Genomic DNA, 23813 nt, shown 5'->3' with positions numbered 1-23813 from the left:
CGTGTTTATTGTTGGGAGTACAGGCATAGTATGGATTCTGGTTAAGAACTTCCATGTTGCTTTTTTTTTTTTTTTTTTAAACATGATTGTTCAACACAAATAATAAAATGGCTTTATGGTATGTCAGTTGAGTCTAGGCCCAAGTGTTTGCTTTTGGTCATTCACAACAAAAACAAATCATTATGTCTGCATGGTTTTGGAGGAAAAAAAAATCGTTATTGGGTGACACTGACTTCAACCTCAATTTTAACACTTTATCCAACTGAAACTAAATCGAATTTCTCAAAGTCACATCAACATACCAGACCAGAATCATATGATACAACAGAAATCGAAAAAAATATTATAAAAATGGTATTTCCGTATTTGGACAAAATGTTTCAAGAAAAATCGGTTCACCTGGGGAAAAAAAAAACAATGCTAGTACTTCATAGCAGAGCTCCGCTTAAGGCCATGAAGCCGGACATACTAGCCCACACTGTAAGACTCATGGAAGCTCAACAAACATGTCCATGAAGGGGGACCTGTGACAGGAAGTGAGCTGGACACAACCCGAGTGTGTCCATCCACAGTCACGGGCTCTCACGAAAGCAGCAGTACTAAAAAAGCATGAAGCCAGCGTTAAATAGAGCTACTGTAGTTGTGACCTCAAAAACTGGGAAGTTACACAAGTCCCACCATAGCGAAAGAGAAGCTGCAATTCTGGCAGACAGACAACAAAAGTTTCAGTGTTTGTCAAAGGGTGAGGATACCGAATTACAAGGATTCCTTAAATTTCTCATCCAGGTTACAAATCTGGTTTCTGAGCCCTAAACTTCTAAAAATACATCAGGTTGCATTGCCATAACACTGAGAAATACAGGGTGTCCCAAAAGGCGACACACTGCCTGTTAGGTATCAGGTGTCATTCAGACAGACGTGACTCTATTAGCTTTAAAATATTTAAAAGCACAACATTCCCTTCTTGTCCGTGGCTCACCAACGGACATTTGAGCAGCTTCACAAAACTGAAGCCCAGCAATGAGTTTTTCTGTCCCCCCCAAATGTATTTTAGCGCCAGTTTGAGAAGCTTTATGGCTGCTCCATCGCACATTACAATATACACTAAGAATTTGGTGTATTCATAAGTGGTGGGAGTAGCTAGTAGGCCTTCCGTTGCGTGCTTTGTCAAGAACAAATCCTATTTTGAGAAACTTGCCGTGATTAGCGTGTGCTTTACATCAATTTCTGGCAAATAGCAAAAACAAGTAACCCACACAACATTTTATTTATTCTAAATACGGAGAAGGTTGAGGAGTATAGATGTCATGAAAATAATTAAGATCTCCAAATGCATCCATGTATTTAGATTCCATTACTTTTCATTTCATTGGCCATCCACTCACAAGGTGACACGTTGAAGAGGAATTGGAACATGACAATCCCGGGATACCTATGACCTATGTAGACTGCCATGGCGATACGATTTCTAAATGTCATATGAAAATTCCAAGAAGCAAATGTGCTTTGAAACTCAGCCAATTTCTTTCCGTCTAACTTAGCGAATCCTCACACATCGGCAGATTGTCCCACTTGTGTAGCTCCCAACAGTCATGTGCCTTGTGGAGCACAGCCAAAGCCCACAACGGCTCAAAGTTCAGGAGGCACATAGCAGACAGGAAGACAGCAAGTGACAAACAAGAGATCAGGAAACGTCACTGAAATGGTTTGCCAGTGGAGACACACTGACATCACTATATTAAAGGAGGAACCAAAAAATAAAAATAAAAAAAAATAAATTAAAAAAATAAAGGATAAAGAAGTCATTGTGATGTGTCAAATGTCAATAGTGGTATAATTCGTTGGTAATTTGGCATGGGAGTCAAAGCTCTTCTCTGCTGAGTCCCAATCAATTCTTCAAGAAGAAATGACACCATAAAAGCTCCGTGATAATCACAATGAGTCATCCAGTTGTGAATATTGGTGACGATTAACAACAATCATTTCGAATTAAGTGCAGATGTAAATACAGGAAGCCGGTGCTAGCTCACGCTGTAGTTTTTACTACATTTCATAGAATGCATCATAAGAAGCTAAAACGAGATGGAGGGATTAAAAGAAGTCTGTGTAGCTGGGAAAAACTGGAATATTTTGACATATCCAGCGTTCAACATTAACAGTGGCCCAGCTATGTCACGCTACTACCCACTTTCAGGTTTTTTTTTTGTTTTTATGAAAATTTCAGTTTCTAAATCAAAGATGCTGAAACTGGCCCCGAATTTCAGTTCTTGTTTCGGAACTCAGAGAAAACACAAAAATAACGAAACAAACCTGAATAAATAAAGGGGCATGACTCGGAGTTATAAAACTCAATTTTAGTGCTTCCAAAACAGCTGCAGCTGTAACAAAGCAACCTACAGAGCAAAAGAAAACAAAATATTTTATTTTATGTATATCAGTGTTCAGTAAATATTTGTAAAAAAAAATTTAATATATTAGTGCCATTAAGCGATTATGTTTTGTAACTAATTAATCGCATAAAATTCCGTAATTAATCACGATTAATCACAACTTTCAGCTACTATTTTTTGTAACAAATATTTGCTCGAATAATATCTAGGAAATAATGTCAAATCACCAAATATGAAGTATATTTCAAATCAAAGACTGTTCTAATAGCTTCCTTTGATTCTTGAACACGATACAAAAATGCTTCTAATTTACAACATTATTATTTTAAACCCCAAATGATCCCCCGTTTTAAGCACTACAGATAATGACATGACAAAAAAAGTAAATACTATCGATAGGTCAAGTCTGACAGATATAAAAGAAAAACAGGGACAGCAATGACGACATGGAGTAACAGGAACCAGGGAGTATAAACAATGACGGCAACAAATTAGGAGAAGTAAGATATTCCCCATCCATGGGTTTATTTAAGAAAATTGTTTGACGTTGTCGAAGACTGATGTTTGTCTAATGAGTTGTGTCCTAGGTTGGGCCAATTTAGTTTTTTTTTTTCCAGTTGTACGGTCAGTTATATCTTAAACAGCATTGTAAAAAATATTATAAAATTAACTGAAAAATCCGTGCTTACTTTTGTTCTTAAATACTTTCAAATTTATTCTGTTAGACAAACAGACAGACAGTACACACTAGTATCCGTCATTCTTCGTAGAACTTTGCCACTTCTGATAACTGCATTACATCGAAGAAAAGTTCCGTTCCAAAACATTTGCTCGGTGATGCCAGCGAAAGTCAAGTGATGAGTTAGCTATCATATCATGCTAATATGCAAAATGATAACAGCATTAAACGGGCAAAATTACACGACAAGCGGCGTCCAATGAGTAGTCATGCCACAAAGTTTTACAATGTGTGTTTTTTCGCTTTTAAACACTGGCGAACACGAACTGGAAATTAATATCAAAACTGAGACAATTTGCAAATCAACGAGCACGAACGGGGTCGGCTACTTTAGCCTCAGCGGTCCACTTCGCTATGTCCCATAAAGTTCGTCAAAAAACTTCCCAGAGCTCTACTTACAGGTTTGGATCCCTGCTTTGGGTTGAACAGGTTGAATCGCTGGAGTCGCGCTTTCATCCCATCCGCCATAAACTTGGCATACACAGCGACCGTAAATTGTTCAAAGGCAAAATGCCCCGCTCCAATATTATTTCATTGCAAAATTGATCTGTCTCCCAAACTCCAAGAAGCCTGAGATTGAGTGTCAAGATAGCCAACAAGCGTCACCCCAACATCCGTTTATTACCTTCCAAAGTAAGACCACCCAGTCGATTCTTACACACTCTCCATCGCACATGACTCGGTTTGTGTTTTTGTTTTGTACATAAAGCAGAGTCTTTTCCGTCTTCAGTCCGGGTAACCCAAAATGTAATGCGGCTAAATCCACCAATAAGAGGAAAAGACCCACACTCAAATCTCACTCCTGCAGTGGATTTAATTGCGCCGTTACACTCGCGAATGAATGTAAAACGTTTCCTGTGGAGAACACACCCAAACACGAGAACAAACCACCTGGGTTGTACAGTACTAACAACTAAACAACAACTTGTACATCTTTTATTTGACAATTTTTCCATGCATTCTTCAAAATAATGGGTGTTCAACTTTGATTTAATTCATTTCACAAATAGATGGCTCCTCCGTGTGGAGTTCCACAGGTGGCTGTTATTGGAGTCCCGCTTTTTCAAAATATTACACTTTTGTGATCTTTATCCTGAGTAGCATAAATCTGGGCTCAATCCAGCCTTACTGAGAGCAGTTGAAATGTTCAACACATGCTTCCAGCCTATTCTTCTTCCACACAATGCATTTTGGGTTCATTATGTCATTATATTCATTATGAGTGTGAATATATATTTTTTTAATTTTCTCTTTATAAAGATGTGCTCTGGAATGGACTGGCAACCAGTCCAGAGTGTACCCACTTCTCGCACAAAAGTAAATGGATGGAGGAAAATACTTCTGAATTACTCAATAGTCAATAATGAATGGTTTTATTCTAAAATGCAATCATACATCCATTTTCCAAATCGCTTATGCTCACTGGGGCAGCCATTTAATCGACTACTGTAGTGCACCACAATAAAACGTATAACAGAATTTATTGGCAAGTTGACTGATTTCCTCATCTTCTGTGATGATAAGAGACCATAATCTATTTAGTATTCAGTTTTTATTAGCCTCTTGTCAAGCAGTATGAAAACATACGCAACGGATAAGTATTTAATAACAAACAGCAATGTATACTTAAGAAGATGAAATCAACTTGTTTGTCAGAATTAGATTATTAACTGGGCAACTGGAAATGAATGATTTAAAAAAAAAAACAGATACATGCAAACAAATAGGAAATAGTGACATCTAGCGGTTATTCTAATGCTCATTTCAAAATCAATCTCAAAATCCGCGCTATCCCACGCATTTGAGCGTTTTAAGAGCACATCAGTGCCGTTAGCCGAGCAATCTAAAAGTCAATTAATTAGCGGAAGAGAAAATGGCTAAAATTACAAGTCAAGCAATTTATCTGGGCTTTGTTGACAAGTGGTACTTCTTTCACCTGGACGTACATGTGACGTCACGTTGAAAAGGCCGTTTGGGGGGGGTCACATGATTAGAGCTTTCTTTTGGTTCATTATTTCCTGTAAAATGTGTTTACAGGTCTGAGTGTGTGTGGATTTTCTCTTTAATGTGACATTGTTACTTGCTGCTGCTTAAATTTTAGGTAAGAGTTCAAAGCCTAACAGGTGCGTCCGGATAAACCTCTGCGCGTGCTAGTGCATGTGCTTCTGTGTGTGTGTGACCAAAACCAATGTCAGCGTGAAGGAGTTGAGCGACAGGTGGTCAGCCTTCTCCACTTCTCCCTCCACACACCCACACACACCACCAAACTCCACAACAAACATCACAAAAGCCGCAGGGCCACAGGAAATAGTCTCCATAGTAACAAAGTTGTACATCCTGCTTGGTACAAACTGTTCAGACTTTGTATTAAACATAATAATCACTGCACAGTGAAAGACACACAAACCCAAGACAAATATCAAAACAATATGCAGTCTGTATTAAGCTCGTATAGCAGGCTTAGGCCACTCGTGTTGAGTACGGTCAATCGTATTTAGAGTCTTCAGTTAATGTCAGAAACATGTTTTTGGAATGTGGGAGGAAACCGCAGTACCTTGAGAAATCCCATGCAACAGGAAAGAAATATATTTTTTATCTATTAAAAGTAGGGGCACTGAGAACAGGCACCTGTGGAACACCACATGGCGGCACACCGCATACAATGGGAGTACTCCAATTCCAAAATAATAAATGTCATATTTTTAATCAAAGTTGAATACCTACGTTTTAATCAGATCTCGGTTGTTTTATTTCACATATATTTTGCTGGTGTTTTGAGTTAGGCTAAAGCAGAGATGAAGCATTCCAAAGAAAGGAAAAACCTTTTCGATTCCAGCGACACTGTTTATGTATACACACTTACATGTATTTACAGTGCACCACACAGGTCATGTTCGTGCTGGCTGCTGCCTCCCTGTTACGTATCATTGTCATACATAATACTCTACAGTAGTGCTCATAAACTGAACTACGAGCACTTCTCGTATTTTCGCATTTGAAATTTTAATTTTTTTAATATTATTTGAATGTATGTAATGTAAAGGTATAAGGCAGGACAGTGGATGAGTTTTTAACGTGTACCTCATGGTTCTGAGGTGTGTTTCTCTTTGAATGAAATGGATGAATCTCTTCCTGAATGTTCTGAACTCCTAAATAGAAATTGTCAAGCAAGTAACAAGACTTCTGTCGTTAGTTCATTTGAGAAACAGCATTGCCAGCAACTTGGCCCCCCACAAATACATGAGATGAGCTTTACAGCAAATATGAATAAACAAGAGTCTGTGATTTTATGAATAGCAAACCATGAAGAGAAGTGTGTTCACTACACACACATTTACCTTGGTGCTATCCTGGCACTTGAACACGTAGCAGGCACAGTGTGGGGCATCTCGGAGCAGGCACCCAAAGCTGCTGGGCTGCTGGCTGTTGTGAATGAGCTTGGTCACCTGGTGGGGTTGGCACTCAAACAGCACAGAGTGTGTCAGGGGGTCCCAGAGCAGCCCATCGCTCCGCACGCAAACACACCGCACCCACGACGGCGACACGCAGAGCGACACTGTCGGACCGGGTTCCTGTGTCCTGCTAATGTCTGCCACCACCCAGGGCAGCATCGCCATGGTGGTCATGCGGTGGACCGGGAGAGAGCCGATTAACGTTAACTGGTACTGCACTTCCTCAACTGCCTCCTCCATCATATTGGCGCAAGTCGTCTCAGATGAAATTGATGGACCAATCTTTGTAGATAAACAAACATCACGGGACATATTTCTTGTGGGCTTCACTTCAAAATAAAGTCCCTCCATGGCTTTTCCTGAAAAACACAATTAGGGAAAATTGCATTTTAAAGGAGCGCATTTAGATTTGGACTGAACAATTAATCAAATTCAAATCGACATCGGAATGTAACAGAAGGGAATTTTCAAATAGCAGAGGCTGCAATTTGGTGGAGGACGGGGACTCTGCTTACTTGCAGGTCACCCAGAAAAATCTGTCCGCTTGTGACAGTATATGAAAGGGAAGGAGGTTAATGGGTGGTCATTCAGAGGGTGAGCTGAAATGACCACCTGGTGTTGTTTGCACTTGCACTGTGTCAAGGACACACACACACACACGCACACACATGACATGACATGACAAGAATACCACCGGGATCATATTTGGACACAGATGGAAACAGATCGATCTCCCCCTCAACATTGACAAAATACGGCGGACTATCAACACTTCTGTCAAAATCTGACTCGGAAAAAACACCACTCTGTGTATGAACTCATACTGAACAGCATCATGATACTGCTGAAGTAGACGCTAAATTCTTACGCCGCATTACAACAGCACAACAAAATGCCACCTTGCGTATAACACGTTAATAACAATATCTAATCAAACCATCAGGAAATCTGTGAGTCTCTTTCCCTGATCTCCTTACTTGTTTAGTTTTGACGCGGAACCAAGAACCTCACGTCCAGTCCGAGAGATCCCACGGAATTCGGAAACGGCGCGAACACAACCACACAAACGAACCAGTCGGAGAGAGCGAGAAAGCGGGATTGGTGTTGTGAAGTGGTGATTAGTTGGGGTTAAATTTAGAAGAGAGGTTCCTTTCTGCCTCCACGAACCAGAAAGCCGGGACACATGACGAGTGCGTGGAGCCTGCATGCACAGTTCGCAGGGCACGCCCACGGATCCTCAAGTCAAGTGGATACAGCACAATTATTATATATGAGGATTTGTGGGTGATATTGTTTAAGGCTTTGGATGAAAGGGGAAGCTTTGTTTTTAGAATTGCATACTTGTATGTAAATGGCCAAAGCTGGCTCACTCTGATACATTACGAGTCACTCCTAAAAATTTTACAAGCTTTTTTTTTTTTACTCAGGATTTTACTTAATGAGAGATCTGGACCTGTTAAGTTGAAAAGAAAATTATTATTCCGTTGTATGAATGACAGCAAGTGGATAAAATCTTATGCCAACCATTGTGTGAGCACTCAATTGTTAGGCCAATGACTATACATTATACATATTATTTTTAGTCAGAAATTCATTTTATGGGCCGACCAATTCGGTGAAATTGGATAATTACTCGCTGGACTTGTGATGACCTTTCATGGAACAATGGTTGGAACTCACGGTTCTAATGACGATGTATTTGCATGTCTTTTGAAAAAGAAAGGTGAACTACCGGTTTGTGAAATAATTATCATGCAGTCTATTGGATACCGTCAACACCATTACCAAGACGATATAAGTGTAAAAGAAAGAACAAATAAATTAGGATCAATGGAATAAAATTTATTACCACATTACTCACAGAAAACAGGAGTTCCATCAACTTCACATTTTAACAGCTCAAAATGTACCTTGTGCATGAAGATAGGAGGAAAACCGACTACTACGCAAAGCCATCTAAATTAAGAAAATAAAGTCTGTTAAAAAATAACCTCCTTAAATATATTTTAATAATATTGTTTTAGGTGCTATTTAAGCCATAAGGAATGTTGTTCAGTGTTAGTAGTTGCTGCTCTGGTTTGTGTGATACCCATTTGTAATTAAAGGGGGGCAACCACAACTTGAACATTTTTACAAAGTGTATAAACAAGTGTGTACTAATGCTGTCTTCATGCTGTATTCATTATTTTTAACATTTTAGTGCCGTTTGTTGAAAACTTGAATTTGGAGCAAAAAACGTCTGTGTGGAGCCATCGTCAGGTTAAACACTGCACTGCATGTAAATTTGGCTGTACTCTGATTGGACTACCAGACAACTGACTACAAGCGGTTAAGTCTCATACACTCCCTCCGTTTACGAGTTGGAGTTGGAATTGTAGTGTTTGCAAACATCGTTATATGAACTTTTAGGTTCGTGATATATTAACATAGCATTTGGTTAGTTTTTTTTTAAAGCATAGCTTGTCGTAATATAGAAATCATTTAGGTCGTAGTTTGTCACTGCAGCTGTCAATCACAGCCAGACCACGCCCAGCCCTTCCCCCCCACTTGCATGCCCAATGGTCCACCAGGCAACGCCCTCTTTGAGCACCGTTTTCAAATATTAGCGAGAAGTAAAGGAACATTCTGGTAGGAGTTTGAGCACCCCTTTAAGACAGACATAACACTGAGTTTTAACACATCAGTTCTATTCTGGCTTTGGTTGCAGTTTGTTCTTCTGTGGCTCAAAGAAGTTTTCAACAATGGCATCAACCAGCTGGTCCAGTTCCTTCTTCAGGTGCTCCAAATCACTGGCAAGAGATTATGCCATTATGTCAGACTGAGCACATTTCTCTGACATTGATTTGAGGGGATTGTGCTTTTTGTACCTGTTACCAGGGGCTGCACAGAGCTCAGTGTAGTATTTGATTTTGGGTTCGGTGCCGCTGGTTCTCATGGTGGCCACGCCCCCATTGGAGAAAGTGAATGTGATCATCTGACTGGAACGGGAGGTGGGAAGAATCTGGGGACCAGACAATGTGACAGAATAGACAGTGAAGAAGAAACAATTTTTAATAAAAAAAAAAAAGGCTCAACTGCATGTAGCATAAAGGGGCGGGGTGTGGGGAGGCGTTTGTCTTTCACGTCAACCTGCTGATGACAATGCGACACTAAGCCACGTCTCTCTGAGAACACCCAGTTTGAATGCTCGCAATGGTGAGGTACTGCTGATCATTTGTTAGGCGTTTTCTTTGTCTCGTGCCATGAAATGGTCAAAAGCAAGGGAGTCTTTAAAAAAGACAATGATAATTGAACCAGGAAATGTGCTGCTTAATGCATGGATCAAACACTTGCTGAGAGATCCTGTGGTTTGTCAGAAGAAAATTGAACAATGTTGGTACATACAGCTTTGTTATCGGGCTGGTTGCTGTCGTAGCCGGTGGTCAGATCACGGACAGCAGTGATGGAGAAGGGACCACATTTGCTCGGGTAGGAGTCCTTGCCACCGCTGCCGTAGTTGCGCAGGCGCTCAAACAAGCTGCGGATCACATCCTGGTCATGGCAGATGAAGTAGGAGTTCTTACTGAGGTGGTAGCCATACCTGAACGACAGCAGAGTCACTGTAGTCGGTTGTTGGGACAATGTGACACTAACAGGCAGGCCACATGGGTTCAAACAAAAATACTTGCAGACATTCGACCAACCAGTATTGCCAAATCAGTGATAGATTCATTTTCTTTACGACACATCCTAAGAGAAATAAAGCTGCAAACAATTATATATTCATTAAATGTCATAATTGTAAAGATTTTTTTATAACTAAGCTTGTTTGTCACTTTGAACTGCTTAATCCTCCCCAGACGTTAATGTGCATTTCTAATTCAACTTCCAACGGTCTTGAATGGTTTAGGGTTTTTTTTTTTTTTACATACATTTTCATTTTATGGACATCTTGTTAAGCTCTTCTGACAGAGAACAATATTCAATGTGTAACTGTTAAGTCTTACTCTTCATAGATAGCTCGAAGTTGCTGAGAAAGACTCTTCTGTTTAGCAGCCAGGTAGGAAACCATCTCTCCTGCTATTGCAGCAGCACTCACTCCATCTTTGTCCATCACTGTGGGACTGCACATGTAGCCTGCAACACACACACACCCCCACACACACACACCCCTTCAATGTGCAAGGCAATTTGATGACTCTTCCTGCTTTGGCATCCAACACAATACACACGGTTGAGAAATGTGCTGGTATAGACATATTCAGTTTGATCAAGTGCTGAAAGTCATTATGTTGGTAAAATGACAACTGATGATCGATACATTGCCTATACTGCTAATACTATTCAGGGTCGCCGCGAGGAAAGAAGTAGATCTTCCCAATTCAAATGGCTGTCATTGATTGGCAAGGACTGGCAGAAATTCAACAGGAACTTGTGCTAAATCTAAATCACATGGACAGTAGTGAGGCCACAAATAAAAGCATCTTGTGACATCAGAAGTGTAATTAGAATTAGTGTAATTGAATGCCACAAAGACCTTATCAGGAGAGCCAACCTATTATACTCGAATAGGATAATTGCCAAAGTTATTAATTTACCGTCACATTATCCCTCCCTCAAAAATGTGGTTGCTAAAAACTGTTTTTCCAGGTAAAATAATCTGTAAAGCAACTTCACTCTTATTCAGTATGTTTTCTCGACTTTGTCAATATATGCTCTTAAAATAATGGCGTGCGTGTGTGCCTGCTCGTGTTTACCGATGGCCTCCTCAAAGGCAAACAGAACAGTCTTCCCTCGATCCAAAAGGTCACGGGCTCTGTTTCCCATCCATTTGAACCCTGTCAGTGTTTCCTATTTAGAAAGTTGAGATCATTTCATCAGTATTTTCAAGTTAAAGGCCATGCCAAAAAGGCATTTTGGAGCAGCAGATCTGTTACCTCAAAGTGGAAGCCTTCCTTGAGAGCGATGGCACGCAGAATCTTGGATGAAACGGTGCTGGCCAACATGTAGACATTTTTCACAGCACCACCCTCAGGAGTTTGTTCTTTCCAACAGTGGAACATCCACCAGCCCAGTAACGCTCCCAGCTCATTACCACTGAACACTCGCCACTGTCCACTAGCAAACAGGAAGAAGACAATATATGGTATATCTATATATAAACTACATTCATGACACTTCCAACTTAATTTCAACTGTGAAAAGAAAATCCATGGATATGCCGTGAGCTCACAGGAATTGATCGTCTTCAACCATAGCTGTTAATGTTTGCTTCTACATAAAAATCATTTCATTTTCTATACCACTTATCCAATTCAGGGTCGTGGAAGGCCGGTACCTATCCCAGATGACTTCCGGCAAAAGGCATATAACACCTTGAAGTGGTTGCCAGTCAATCACACAGCTCTTAATATAATGTTAAAAAAAGTCAGATAAAATCCTAATTGTATCACATTAGATAATATTCATAATCACACCTCTCCTGCCTCTCAGCGACAGCCAGCCGGTCAGCATCCGGGTCATTGGCCAACACCACAGTGGCCTCCTCCGCCTCAGCCAAAGAAAAGGAGAGGGTCTGCAAAGCACATAGACAAACTCACAGCACCGACACAACATGGTTGTCCACGTAGTTGTGTAAGTGTTCAGTGCATACCAGAACTCCCTCGCCCTCCTCAGGATTGGGGTACTTGACAGTGGGGAACTCGGGGTCGGGCTCTTTCTGTTCCGCCACAGCGTACGGTGGGTGAAGGTCAAAGGCCTTGAAAGCCGACTGCACGAACACGTGGCCAACGCCGTGCACTGACGTATGTACGATTTTCACTTCAGAAGTCTTGTTTAATTCCCTGGAAAAAAGAAAGAACCACACACAGTCTTTTAAATGAGTGTTTTAACAATGTACTATGGAATACCTTGCATATAGGAACAACATATTTTCTACAGGTGTTAGCAAACGTTTGTATGGAGGTTTAAGGTGCAAAACATCCCATGTCCACATGTGAACAGGTACAAGACATTCAGTCGTGTTTGCTTGTGTGTCTTGAGAAAATACCCATCTTTTTTGTTACATTACAAAGCTTAATTCAGATCCCTTTTAAAATCTTGACTGATGTAAACAAATGTGTACGCAGGGTTAAAGGCGGAAATGTAAAGACAAAACAATTCCGCATTTTAGGCCCTCATCATGAATGACGTGTACATGTAACGTTATGGTACTAGTTATTAATAAGTATGAGATCATTTTATTTTGAAATTCATTTTCATGCTGATAACTTTTTGTTTTTACTATTAAAAATAATAGCCCGCTTGTTTGTTATTTATGTGACTACCTGTGAAGACAGTGTTTCTGAATGGCTTTGAAGTAGTTCGTGTGGATGTCATTGAAGGGATCTTTGAGCAAGGAGCTCTTCAAGGCCCCCTCGGTATTCCAGGACTCTGACCAAGGCTCCAGATTCTCCTCAATGGCTTTGGAGATGCCTTTATCGTGAGGGGACACAATCTGGGCTCCATTGTCCCAGTATACCTAAAAGAGAGGAGACAGGTGTAAAATGAGAACATTTTTAAAATATGACCAAAAAAATTAAAAAGTATAAAATGCAGTGTTACCTTGTAGCCATTGTCTTGTTTGGGGTTGTGTGAGGCAGTTACCATGATACCAGCACACAGACCGAGGTGTGAAACTGTGAAAGGCTGAAAAAAAGAAAAAAACACCAGGGTCAAATTGGATTAAATATTTGAGCAAAACATTACGTTAAGGATGCAAATAACTTTAAAAAGCCAACTAACAGTAATGAGAATGAGCATGCAAAGCCAAGTTGATCAGAAATATTATGTTATGTAATGGAATGCGTCATCAACTGGGAGAATAGAATTAGAATTAGAATTAGAAATCCCTTTATTGTCATTGTACTCAAGAGTGCAACGAGATTAGAGTGCTTGGCTCTCGCTTGCTTCTGTTCTAGAGTCATGTACCACAAGTGAACGTGACTGTGCTCAACTCTGATGTAAACTATGTTGGCGGTGAAATCATCAAGTCATTTGAGCGGTTATGACAGGGGTATAACGAAAGAAAATGTTACCACAAAGGGTGTGGGGGTGATGTCAGAGAAGAGATGCACAGTAACGGCTCGGCTGATGAACACAGCGGCAGCCAGTTGGGCAAACCGCTTGCTGCTGCCCCCGCTGGCAGGGTGGGCTCGGGCATCGTAGCCGATCACCACTCCTCGCTCTTTGAGGTTCCCGAAACGTTCCTCCAGGTAGTGACAGAAACCCTGACAAGTCATAGAAACAGAAATTCCGCTAAATACAAGTGGGCAGTATGACTTCAAATAAAAATCCAGTTCAATCCTCCATATAAACAGAAAAGGCTTTTTATAGGCAACACAAAAGAACACTTTACATTTTCACCTTTTAAACGCTCATTTTAAAATAACATTCTTCTTGCATGGTAAAATAGATCCTTTTAGTAAGGCGTCTTCAAATAAAAGACAGCACTTTCGTTGTTCCTAATTATCAGTTCCTCCTCGCTGTATTCATAGAAGCGGCACAGTTAAAAACACTGGCCTTCATTGACAAACCTTTAAAGGAATTTGTTCTTGAGACAGATAAAAAAAAAAACAAAAAAAAAAACCATCACATTTTCACTGTTTTCTCTGTGTGCCTTTGGAATGTCACACAAAATAGAACAAGAGGTTAAAACACAAAGTGTATAGCCTCAATGTGTGTGCTCGGCGCTTATCTATTAACCAACCTGTGTAGTCTGGATGATAGTGAGGTCATTCATACAGGCTATGCCAGGACCCATGGCTGCCCTCAGACCTGCCGTACCAAACTCCATTCTGGATGAGAAACATTTCTTTAGTGTCTCTATGGCGCCGTCTTTTAGCAGCTTCTCCACCGCAGACAGCGTCTTTGGATTCTGGATTATGAAATCAAAGTATTTGATTAAGGGATGGAAAAAAGTTTTTATCTGATTCATACAGTGATTGAAAAAAAACCTTAATACTCGATTATAAAAGTAACTGATAGTTGCAGGCTTGCAGCTCTAGTGGGGACATGACTCAATTATGTTCAGCGGCGAGGAATCTGTGTCCATTTTCCAATGTGACCTTATTAGTGACATCTCATGTCAATTGGAGGCAATGAATGACTGTTTGTGCTAGCCACATGCTTGCGTGCAAGTTACATGTACCAGAAACAGGGAACCATCCTGTGAACATTGCTATCCTCCAGCTGACTTTAGGCGAGAGACAAGGTACACCCTGGATGGTTCTGAGGACTTTCAATGTTTTCAACTTGCAGAGAAAGCCCACGTAAGCACTGAGAGATCATGCAAACGACCACACACAATGGCCGTGGCACACATTAGAACCCCCCTCAAAACTCTGACATTGACCACTATGGAGGACTGAAAGTGACAAAAAGAAATAATTAAATAGACCATGAAATGTTTTATTAAAATTGCCATTAATTAATTAATTGTTTCATTCATTCACTCATTCATTAAGTATGGAATTAAATAAACTATATAAATAAATGCACAATTAAATAATTAAAGAGTCGTTAATTAGATGTTTCATTTATTTTAAATGTGGAATTAAATAAATGTGAATAAATGTGAATAGCGTCACACAGTGTTTCGGAGTATTTTCACTCGACACTCAGTTGGCATCAATCCATTACTCTGAAATTGATTTGCCTTGACTTGATGAGCAGAACAACCAATCAGCTGGTAGGACCTGCTCACCAAACTATGGTGGGGAGTTTGACAGATTAAATTAACTCATGCAAAACTGCAACGCGGGACCACAAAATAATTAAATACAGAAATAATGATAAAATATATATATTAGAAATAATCATTGGTAATTTCATCAATGACATTGATTTATTTAATTCCACATTTAATAAATGACACTTATATAACAGTGTATTTATTTATTTATCTGATTTAATTACATAGTTAATGAACGAATGAAACAATTAATTAACTAGAATTGTAATTAAACATTTCATGGTGTATTTAGTTAATTTTGCTACTTTCAATCCTCCATTAACCACAGTCTATCCATACATCCATTATCTGTACGGCTTCTACGAAAATATTAAAACTAATATAGTCAAGTTAAAAATGATTAAACACAAACATTACAATGTAATTAAATAGAATACACACATAACATCCACTTGCTGAAACGTATTTATTCTACACGCAGTTACTGAAAATGTTTTTGTAAAACCAGAATTCCTCATATATCTTGTACTTAGTTTAGTACAAAAAAAATATATGCCCCGTGAGTTTAGAATTTAAAGTTAAATGTAAACTACACTGAAGTCAGTGGTGTATGACACTAAAGGACTAGCTAACATTAAAGGAAGTAAAAGGTCTCCTCATGTCATTTAAAGTCCACTTTCTTCCTACGTGGATATTTCATGACAAAATAATGTGTCGAATACAGCAGACTTTAGATAGACGTCAAGAAAGTTGGAGAATCATTTATTCCCGTGGTTGCTAGCAGGCTAACAGGTTAGCTGTCATTTTACCTTGTCATATTGCAGCCATTGTGTGACAGCCTGGTCCAGTTTAGCGTCCCCGGTTTTGGAAACGCCGCTCTCCATGTTGCTGCTTTGGCTGATGAGGGAGGGGTGATGTCTTCTCATTCAAAGTCATTCAAAGTGCAATTGCCATGTGAAACCGTACCAGACGAGCCACCTCTCTTTAGCACAACTCGTACATACGAGCGGCCTGATCAAGCGGAGCCTGCTGCGTTCACGTCGTATGGGGAAAATCGGAATTTCCGTTTTTTTTTTAATCGGTTATAAACGTCAAATGAACATTTGACTACTAATGTGCCGGTAGTATTTTTAAATAAACATAGTATAATTTGGAGATTTTCACGTGGATCCTTTTTTCATCGTACGTTCATTAATTTTACGTTGGATAGTCGCGGTAATCGTTGAAATGTCACCATTGAATGAATGTCACGAGTTTCTCGTATGTTGCCTTCGAGGCCATAAGGAAAATGTGCTACACTAACGATCGTAGCTTCATGTTAAATAGGGGACATGCTCTCTGTAATTATCATTGATTTGATGCCCATGTCCTTGTACATTAAAGGTTTTATGAGCGATTTCTAAATTGCAAATATTGTCAACCTAGTAGCCTTCAGTCATTTCAAAACAAGACAAAGCAACAAATTCAACTAACAGTTCAATTCAAGCTTTGTGGATTTCCATGACCAGGAAGACTAAAAGTTTACACGAAGAAAAAAAAATAGCAAGCACAATGCCATTATATTTATTTTTTTGCGAATGCAACAGTTAACAATTGCTTAGGCCATTATGCTACTGGCCTAATAGTACTCAAATATGCGTGCTACTCCCGCCAGTTAAGTGAAGATTGATGAAGCATGAGTGCAATACATTTTTGAATACATTCTTTAAAGAATACAGCACGAACTAAAACTCAAATTCAAATTAGAACGTAGGATTTTTCAAAGATCAATTTACTATGTTGTTTTATTGTGACATTTACATCATACACTGTAAAATAAAGAGCATGTGAATTGTGTGGTCAATGTTCAATCTAACGTTTATCCAGGAAGGTAATGCTGACTTGTCTGTAATACTCGCAAGTCAAAACGCTTTGGTTTTTTGGGGGGGTAAGGAAAACCTAGCCCATCTTCTCCCCCATCATGTTTTTAAGGCTTTGCTGTGATGCAAGCATTAAGAATGAGACCATTTAGTAAGGCTAAACATAAACAACATTTGAAGATTGAGCAATAGGTGCGCTTACATCTAAAAATAACCTGGTGCCTTGAGACACGAGTTAAATTTGTTCTTTGACAACACGTAACTCAAAATGATTGTACCTCAAATCATGTTTCCCCATTGAAATGAATAGAGAAATGTAAAATAGGTGAAAAGGAACAGTGTTCAACATGAGTTAATTCTGCAATCCAATTGTGCTGCTCCTGCTGTGCCAGCTCTAGAAAACTGGGAGGCAGTATAAGATGCCTTATACAGAACCTCAACTGAATATATTTTTAATGTCTATATGTGCTGCTCCATCATTTGTGTTAAAACTGCAACGTACTTTCCAAAACCAAAGCTAAGGCTGTTTTAAATACATAGGTCAAAGCTAAAAACTGTCCGAATAGCGTTCGTATCTCGATAGAAGTCGGTTGACTCGTATCTCAAAGCACCACTGTAGGCAATTCTACAGTAAAAAAAAAAAAATGTTTCCAAGACAATATTGTTTTTTAACACTATGAGAAAACAAAAAATGAAACAGAATGCCAATACATAATGTATTTTATTGAATGGAGACAAACTGAATTGAAACAGGATGAAGTGTACAAAATAACATTAGAGCTTTGCGAATGCAAAATTACAAGCAGCCAGGGTTTGACATTAGGCCTTTTTTGATAGTCATCGTCAGGCCACCATGACTGAAGTTGAAGTTGTTTTGGAACTGCTGGGCACGATTCAAAATAAATATTCACGCAATTCAGAAATATATATGTCGGCCTGCCTGTGGATGAAATAGTGAAGTGCGAAATATCAGTGGCCGAAATACACGCAAGTATGCGCTATCAAGTCAGCCACTTGGAAAAATATGAACACTCGCCAGAATACAGATATTGTGATTTGAAAACAATACTTGGCAAAATTTAAAATGATAATTTAGGCCTACCTATGCGGATGAAATAGTGAAATACTTAGACTCAGTGGGCAAAACGCACGCTAGTATGTCGCGCACAATGTCTCAATTAACTCATTCAATACCATTGACGGATAAATACGTCAAAATCCATTTATTTTTACTGGGCTGGTCGTGAATGAGTTAATGAGAATATCTAATGAGCACAGTGGGGGTAATAAGAGCTCACATGATTTATCAATTTAAGTAATAAAACTAAAAATATGGAAGATTACAAATTCTAAAAGCAAGAACGTGTTGATTTTGTCTCATTTATTTACGAAATAGGAGTCCCGGTCAGGCCAGGATCAGTGAACTTTGGGTGGCCCAACACAGTCACATGGTCAGTGTTAATGTCGGACCCTGTAAGCAACCCTGACTCACACTGAAACAGACGCACACACACACGCTCATAAACATTGCTTTCGCTTGCATTTCTTTTGTTTTATGTTAAACAGATTCTCATCTGTTGGATACATTTCTGCCCTCATCTTTTTATGGAGATGATTTCTCTTTTCATATTTCTTTTTCTTTGACTTGCCTGGTGTTGTCCTAAATTGATCATCATTGAGCTCCACTGATAAATCTCGGATGTTCTTCTTACTCTTCTTCTTCTTCTTTGGTTTTTCTCCTTTGGCTCCACCTCTAGGAAAATCCATTCCTTTATCTAGGATGAGTTTGGGGGGTGCGGGGCGTTGTTTGGGCACCGCTCTCTTGGGCTTCCATTGCTTGCCTGCATTCTCCGGCTGTTTGTGCGGGTTAAGCTTTCTTTTTTGAAATAGCGCAGCCTCAGAGTCATTTGTGCCCCAAAAAATATGTTGGTTTAGCCTGGCATTTTCTGTCCTGTTAAATTTATTGTTAAAGAGGTGGTCATTGTTTGCATGGCTGATTTTTTGTTTCTTCCTCTGTGATCCAACAGTAGGCCAAGTCTGAGAATTGTCGGGTATAAAGCCATTTTTCTTCAGTTCTGGGGAGAAAACGATAACGGTATTAATTTAAAAACAACTTTATTATTGGGTTTGCAATACACACGGCATCATACCGGGGAAAGATTTTAATCGGTTCGTGAGCCTATTTAACTAAATGAGGGAGGTGCGATTATAAAATTTATAATACACTTTTAAATTTGTGATCCACAGTAGTCCATCATGATTACTTCAAATGCCTGACGTATTCCTTTCCGATGTGACCAACCTTCAGCCTTGCTCTTCATCCTGTTTTGTCTGCGTCTGATTTCTTGCAAGGTGTCGTAATGGTTGATGAAGGGCGTGTTTGCATATGTGCCTCTGAACATCCTCTGCTGAGTGCACCCCTGAAGCGCACACAAAAAGCAGCCCGAGTTGTCATGTCAAAAGCATTAAAAATTCATTTTATAAGTCAATACGAGATTCCACTTATATAAGGTTAACTTCAATTAGCTCAGATCGGTGTCAGCTAATTTAACAATGTTTGTGTGGTTGTAGTTTGTCGATGCAGTGCAGTTTTACACTACTGCAACAATAGACATTGTGAAACAACAAACAAGCTACCGACCAGTTTGTGTGTTGCAGTACACAAACAGATGAAAAATAAACAAATATATTCTTATCGGCATGATGTATCTGCGTACATCACTTTGTTAACGCAGTGGTGGTTGTTGAACCTAACAGGTCAATCAAAAGTGAGCATTAAGTGCATTTGAGATAAGAAACTTTTAATACAGATCGCGCATCCACGCATTGAAAACAACAAAGACACTTTCTAGACCGCGCAGTCGTACTCACATGGCCAAAGTGCCCTTTTTTGGAACAGTTATAGCAGTAGGCGGGGCTTCGGCCAGAGTCCTTCTGTTGCTGCTTGAGGGGAGGACCTGTCGTGGTCTAAGCACAGAAGGACACAATTGAAAGAAACTCCGACAAGAAGATTTAACATTCAATATGACTCTCTAGTTGTGAGCGTATATTAGCCTGCTGGATACAATGAGCTTTAATCTTTCGCTTCTCTCCCATCATTCCCATGCTATTGATACCAGCCTCTGTGGTGAATATGGACGCCGATATAAACTGCTGATTAGCTCAGCTATAGGTCGACGCCTGTAATGACCCCCGTATGGTAAGTGTATGCGTGTGTGCGTGCGTGTGTGAGAGAGAGAGAGAGAGAGAAAGAGACGGGGTCCCGTCCCTGATGGGCCATGGCTCTGAAAGCCTTGCACGCTTCAGTAAGCACAGCAAATATACACTGATAAAGAGCAAGAGGAGGGACATAGCGCAGTGTATTTACTGCTGATGTGTCTCCCACACCCACACACAGACAAATGCACGCACACACTTCTAAAGATGCCCCCTCATTCCTGTGATTCCCAGATCACAATTTGAGGACCATGTCATTTCTTAAACATAGCTTAGCTAGCATTAGCAGTCTCTTTCCAGCTGTCCACATCCCTCCCTCCTTTCATCCCTCTCTCTCTCTTTCTCACACTCTCTCTCTCTTTCACGCTTGAGTAGTTTTGCGGTAGAAAGGATGAATGCTATTAGAGTGTCGCGTCATTATCGGGTCAGACCGGCCGGGCCCATCTCCATCACAAAGGCCAGGAGATCACAGACCTCTTGCATGCTCACTCACACACACACGCACGCACACCCAGTGAACACACAGACACACACGCACGGCAAAGAGATCACAGTTTTCGTCATCACAGCCCCCCTGACCTCCAGCCGCCCTGCCCCTCGACCTATTCAGCGTTCATGTAAATTGCTGTTGGTCTTCCTGTGTCGCTGCAACTCTGACCTTGGGCTTGTGTTATCGCAAATCCAGCACTAGAAACCCCCCACCTCCTGCTCCTCACCCCCCAAATCAGGGGGATCTAACTAGCGGACAGCAGAGGGGTTTGCCATTCTTTTTTCATGCCTTTCATAGTTCAGCATCGATTGGTGATAGTTGGTGTAAGTTGTTTTGATGACCCGAAGCAACCGTTCATCAACACTTTCTAAACTGCACTTACTTATGTTGTGCTGGGCCACCTGGAACGACAGCAGAGCTATGCAAGGATGCTCTTTGTGGACTACAGCTCGGCATTCAACACGATCATCCCAGACATCCTCGTCGCCAAACTGGACACTCTCGGCCTCCCTGCCCTCACACGCATCTGGATTAAGGACTTTCTGACCAACAGACCCCAGACTGTGTTGCTCGGCCCCTACACGTCCTCCACCCTCATGCTGAGCACCGGTTCCCCCCAAGGATGCGTGCTGAGCCCTCTCCTGTACGCCCTCTACACCTACGACTGCAGCCCGGCCCACGGCAACAACACCATCGTCAAGTTTGCTGACGACACGACAGTGGTCGGTCTGATCTCGGAAGGTGACGAGACAGCCTACAGAGAGGAGGTAAAGAGACTGACAACTTGGTGCAAGGACAACAGACTGCACCTTAACTCTGCTAAAACAAAGGAGATTGTCGTCGACTTCAGGAGGAACAAGACGCTGCCGCCCCCCCTCTGCATCGAAGGCGTGTGTGTGGAGAGGGTCCACACGTTCAAGTTCCTGGGAGTACAGATCTCCGATGACCTTTCTTGGACTCACAACACCACAGCAGTGGTAAAGAAGGTCCGCCAACGTCTGCACTTCCTGAGAGTCCTCAGGAAATTCAACCTGGACAGGAAGCTGCTGCTGGCCTTCTACCACTCGTCCATCGAGAGCCTGCTGACGTACTGTGTCTCCACCTGGTACAGCGGCTGCACTGAGGCGGACAGAGTGAGGCTCCAGAGGACAGTCAAAACAGCGCAAAGGATTATTGGCTGCCCTCTCCCCCCACTGTCGGACATCTACACCGCCCGGTGCCTCAGAAGGGCTCTCAACATCGTCAATGACAATACCCACCCAAACTCACACCTGTTCGACCTGTTGCCCTCTGGCAGGCGCTACAGATGCATCAAATCAAGGACCAATAGACTGAGAAACAGTTTCTTTCCGAGAGCCATCTCCATACTGAACTCTCACACACACACGAGACCACCCTAACCTCGCAAAACAGCATTGTGATGTGTTTCTATATGCCCTATTCAGTACTGAATTCCATTGCACTGTCTTCTTTATTTATCTAATTTATATATTTGTCTGTATTATTGTTGTATTGCACTGGAGAGGGGAGCCCTCTAATCTCGTTGCACACTTGAGTACAATGACAATAAAGGGATTTCTATTCTATTCTATTCTAAAAGGCTCATGAACTGAATTACTCAGAAGTGGCAATTTCCAAACCAAGATGACACTTAGCAGAGTACAGACCGGCAGATTGGTATGCATTACATATGCCCGTAATTTATTTCAGTAATTTGGTCAAAATCATTGCAAATAAATCTACAAACTTAGTTTTAGATTTTGCAGAAAAGTGAAGGATTTGGCGAGGATTTCACCTGCCGCCAGAAATATATTCTTCCTTGTTGAGGTATCTTATTCATCAAAGTCACAAAAGCAACCGCAAACCCTTTGACACTTGCTGACGTGAGCTATGTTGAGGTCTGCTGAGATCACATGTGATGTTATATACTTAGTAACATAGTAACTAAAATTGGCTTATAGTCAAAACAATCAAGCTTGCAACTGGCTCCATTTTGGCCAGGAGCCTGAAGGATTGTATTATATTAGTGGCATTATGTTAAGCATTTACGTGGCAGAATGTCGCTCATTAACATTACCAAGTTCATATTTACGGCAGGTGTTAAGCAATTATCAAATGAAACTGGAAGTACAGGGGGGACTATAATGACAAGTGATTTTATATTATTCTCATGTTAACAAATTGCAACAAGTTGTATGAAGACCGTAGACTCGGAATTCCTTGTTTTGAATCAATATAGTATGTCACCCATGCCCCACAATTACGATGGACCCGTCTTACAATTAGTTTAGCACTAGCATAACTTAAAAAAAAGAACTTGATATACATTTTGTGTTAATCATGATGAAGTGCAGACACGTTTTGTGGTTCCAGTCAGCATACAATGAATGCAATTATTAACAATGTCCAGAATTTTAAAAAAAAAATGACACCATATCCTGCACATTTTACTTCATCTTCCATAAAAGCCAAAAAGGACAATTGGCCTAAACGACCGGATCCGCTTTAACTCATCTCTCCGCATGAAAGCGCAGATTGAGCCTGAGCGCAATAGCAGCAAGAACAATGTGATCCACTTCCTGCTGAGATGACATGAGGACTTTGTGGAGCAGCGATACTTGAGCCAGTCAGTAAAAAGAGGAGAAAGAACACACAGTTTAGGCTGGGCGTGGATAGAAGGCAGAACCAGAAGCTCCGACCTAAAGGCTTCGCTGTGTCGACATAGCCAACCAGCCAACCGTGGCCTCTCCTGCACGCACACACACGAGCGTGCGTATGCGTACACATACACACATGCGCGCGCACACACCAACACACAAAACTGTGTTCCCACAGTTGTCTGGACACTACAACACTCTGTCTTTTTAAGCCCCACTCTCCTCAGGTCCTTGCTTGGCTGCTGGTGGCAAAGCCGTGATAATCCTTCGGCCAACACAAAGCTTAGACTGTTACAAACG

At 40.7% G+C, this 23813-nt stretch overlaps 3 protein-coding genes across 5 annotated transcripts in view; all 3 read right to left on the bottom strand.

Annotated features, from left to right (window-relative positions):
* tbc1d1 (TBC1 (tre-2/USP6, BUB2, cdc16) domain family, member 1) overlaps positions 1-7743 on the bottom strand; it is a 33778-nt gene extending 26035 nt beyond the window's left edge. For 2 of the 3 annotated variants that reach the window (XM_088302978.1, XM_088302979.1), the window contains exons 1-2: positions 7559-7743; positions 6468-6940 (exon numbers count right to left, since the gene is read on the bottom strand). In XM_088302978.1, coding sequence (XP_088159104.1) covers positions 6468-6932 — 465 coding nt within the window. In that variant the 5' untranslated portion in view covers positions 6933-6940; positions 7559-7743. Of the gene's footprint in view, positions 1-3528; positions 3770-6467; positions 6941-7558 lie in introns of those variants that run through there. The other variant, XM_088302980.1, reaches the window with a different exon arrangement.
* Positions 7744-8402: 659 nt separating this feature from the next.
* Positions 8403-16540, bottom strand: pgm2 (phosphoglucomutase 2). Its single transcript, XM_088303654.1, has 13 exons — positions 16101-16540; positions 14308-14475; positions 13637-13828; positions 13164-13247; positions 12887-13080; positions 12214-12403; positions 12038-12135; positions 11498-11678; positions 11318-11411; positions 10568-10697; positions 9966-10161; positions 9449-9582; positions 8403-9370 (listed from the first exon to the last, which is right to left on the bottom strand). Exons 1-13 carry the CDS (start codon positions 16215-16217, stop codon positions 9268-9270), a joined length of 1881 nt encoding a protein of 626 aa, XP_088159780.1. The 5' UTR covers positions 16218-16540; the 3' UTR covers positions 8403-9267.
* Positions 16541-17852: 1312 nt separating this feature from the next.
* Positions 17853-23813, bottom strand: part of zcchc7 (zinc finger, CCHC domain containing 7) — a 38756-nt gene continuing 32795 nt past the window's right edge. Inside the window, exons 8-10 of the mRNA XM_088303262.1 lie at positions 20022-20117; positions 19453-19570; positions 17853-19225 (exon numbers count right to left, since the gene is read on the bottom strand). Of these exons, the coding sequence (XP_088159388.1) occupies positions 18669-19225; positions 19453-19570; positions 20022-20117 (771 nt within the window). The 3' untranslated portion in view covers positions 17853-18668. The remainder of the gene's footprint in view (positions 19226-19452; positions 19571-20021; positions 20118-23813) is intronic.

This window comes from Idiotropiscis lumnitzeri, chromosome 8 (assembly GCF_059441095.1).
Source record: "Idiotropiscis lumnitzeri isolate Australia: NSW breed Sydney's pygmy pipehorse chromosome 8, RoL_Ilum_1.0, whole genome shotgun sequence".
Lineage (NCBI taxonomy): Eukaryota > Metazoa > Chordata > Actinopteri > Syngnathiformes > Syngnathidae > Idiotropiscis > Idiotropiscis lumnitzeri.
This window is presented reverse-complemented; position numbering and strand designations above follow the sequence as displayed.

Bases quoted from the DNA above. Each gene is read 5' to 3' on its own strand.
- pgm2 (XM_088303654.1), bottom strand. From the start codon at position 16,217: ATGAGAAGACATCACCCCTCCCTCATCAGCCAAAGCAGCAACATGGAG. The intron at 13,248-13,636 runs GTAACATTTTCT...TCTTTTTTTCAG, and splicing joins TCACCCCCACACCCTTTGTG to CCTTTCACAGTTTCACACCT. The intron at 11,679-12,037 runs GTGTGATTATGA...CCTGTTTGCTAG, and splicing joins GTCGCTGAGAGGCAGGAGAG to TGGACAGTGGCGAGTGTTCA.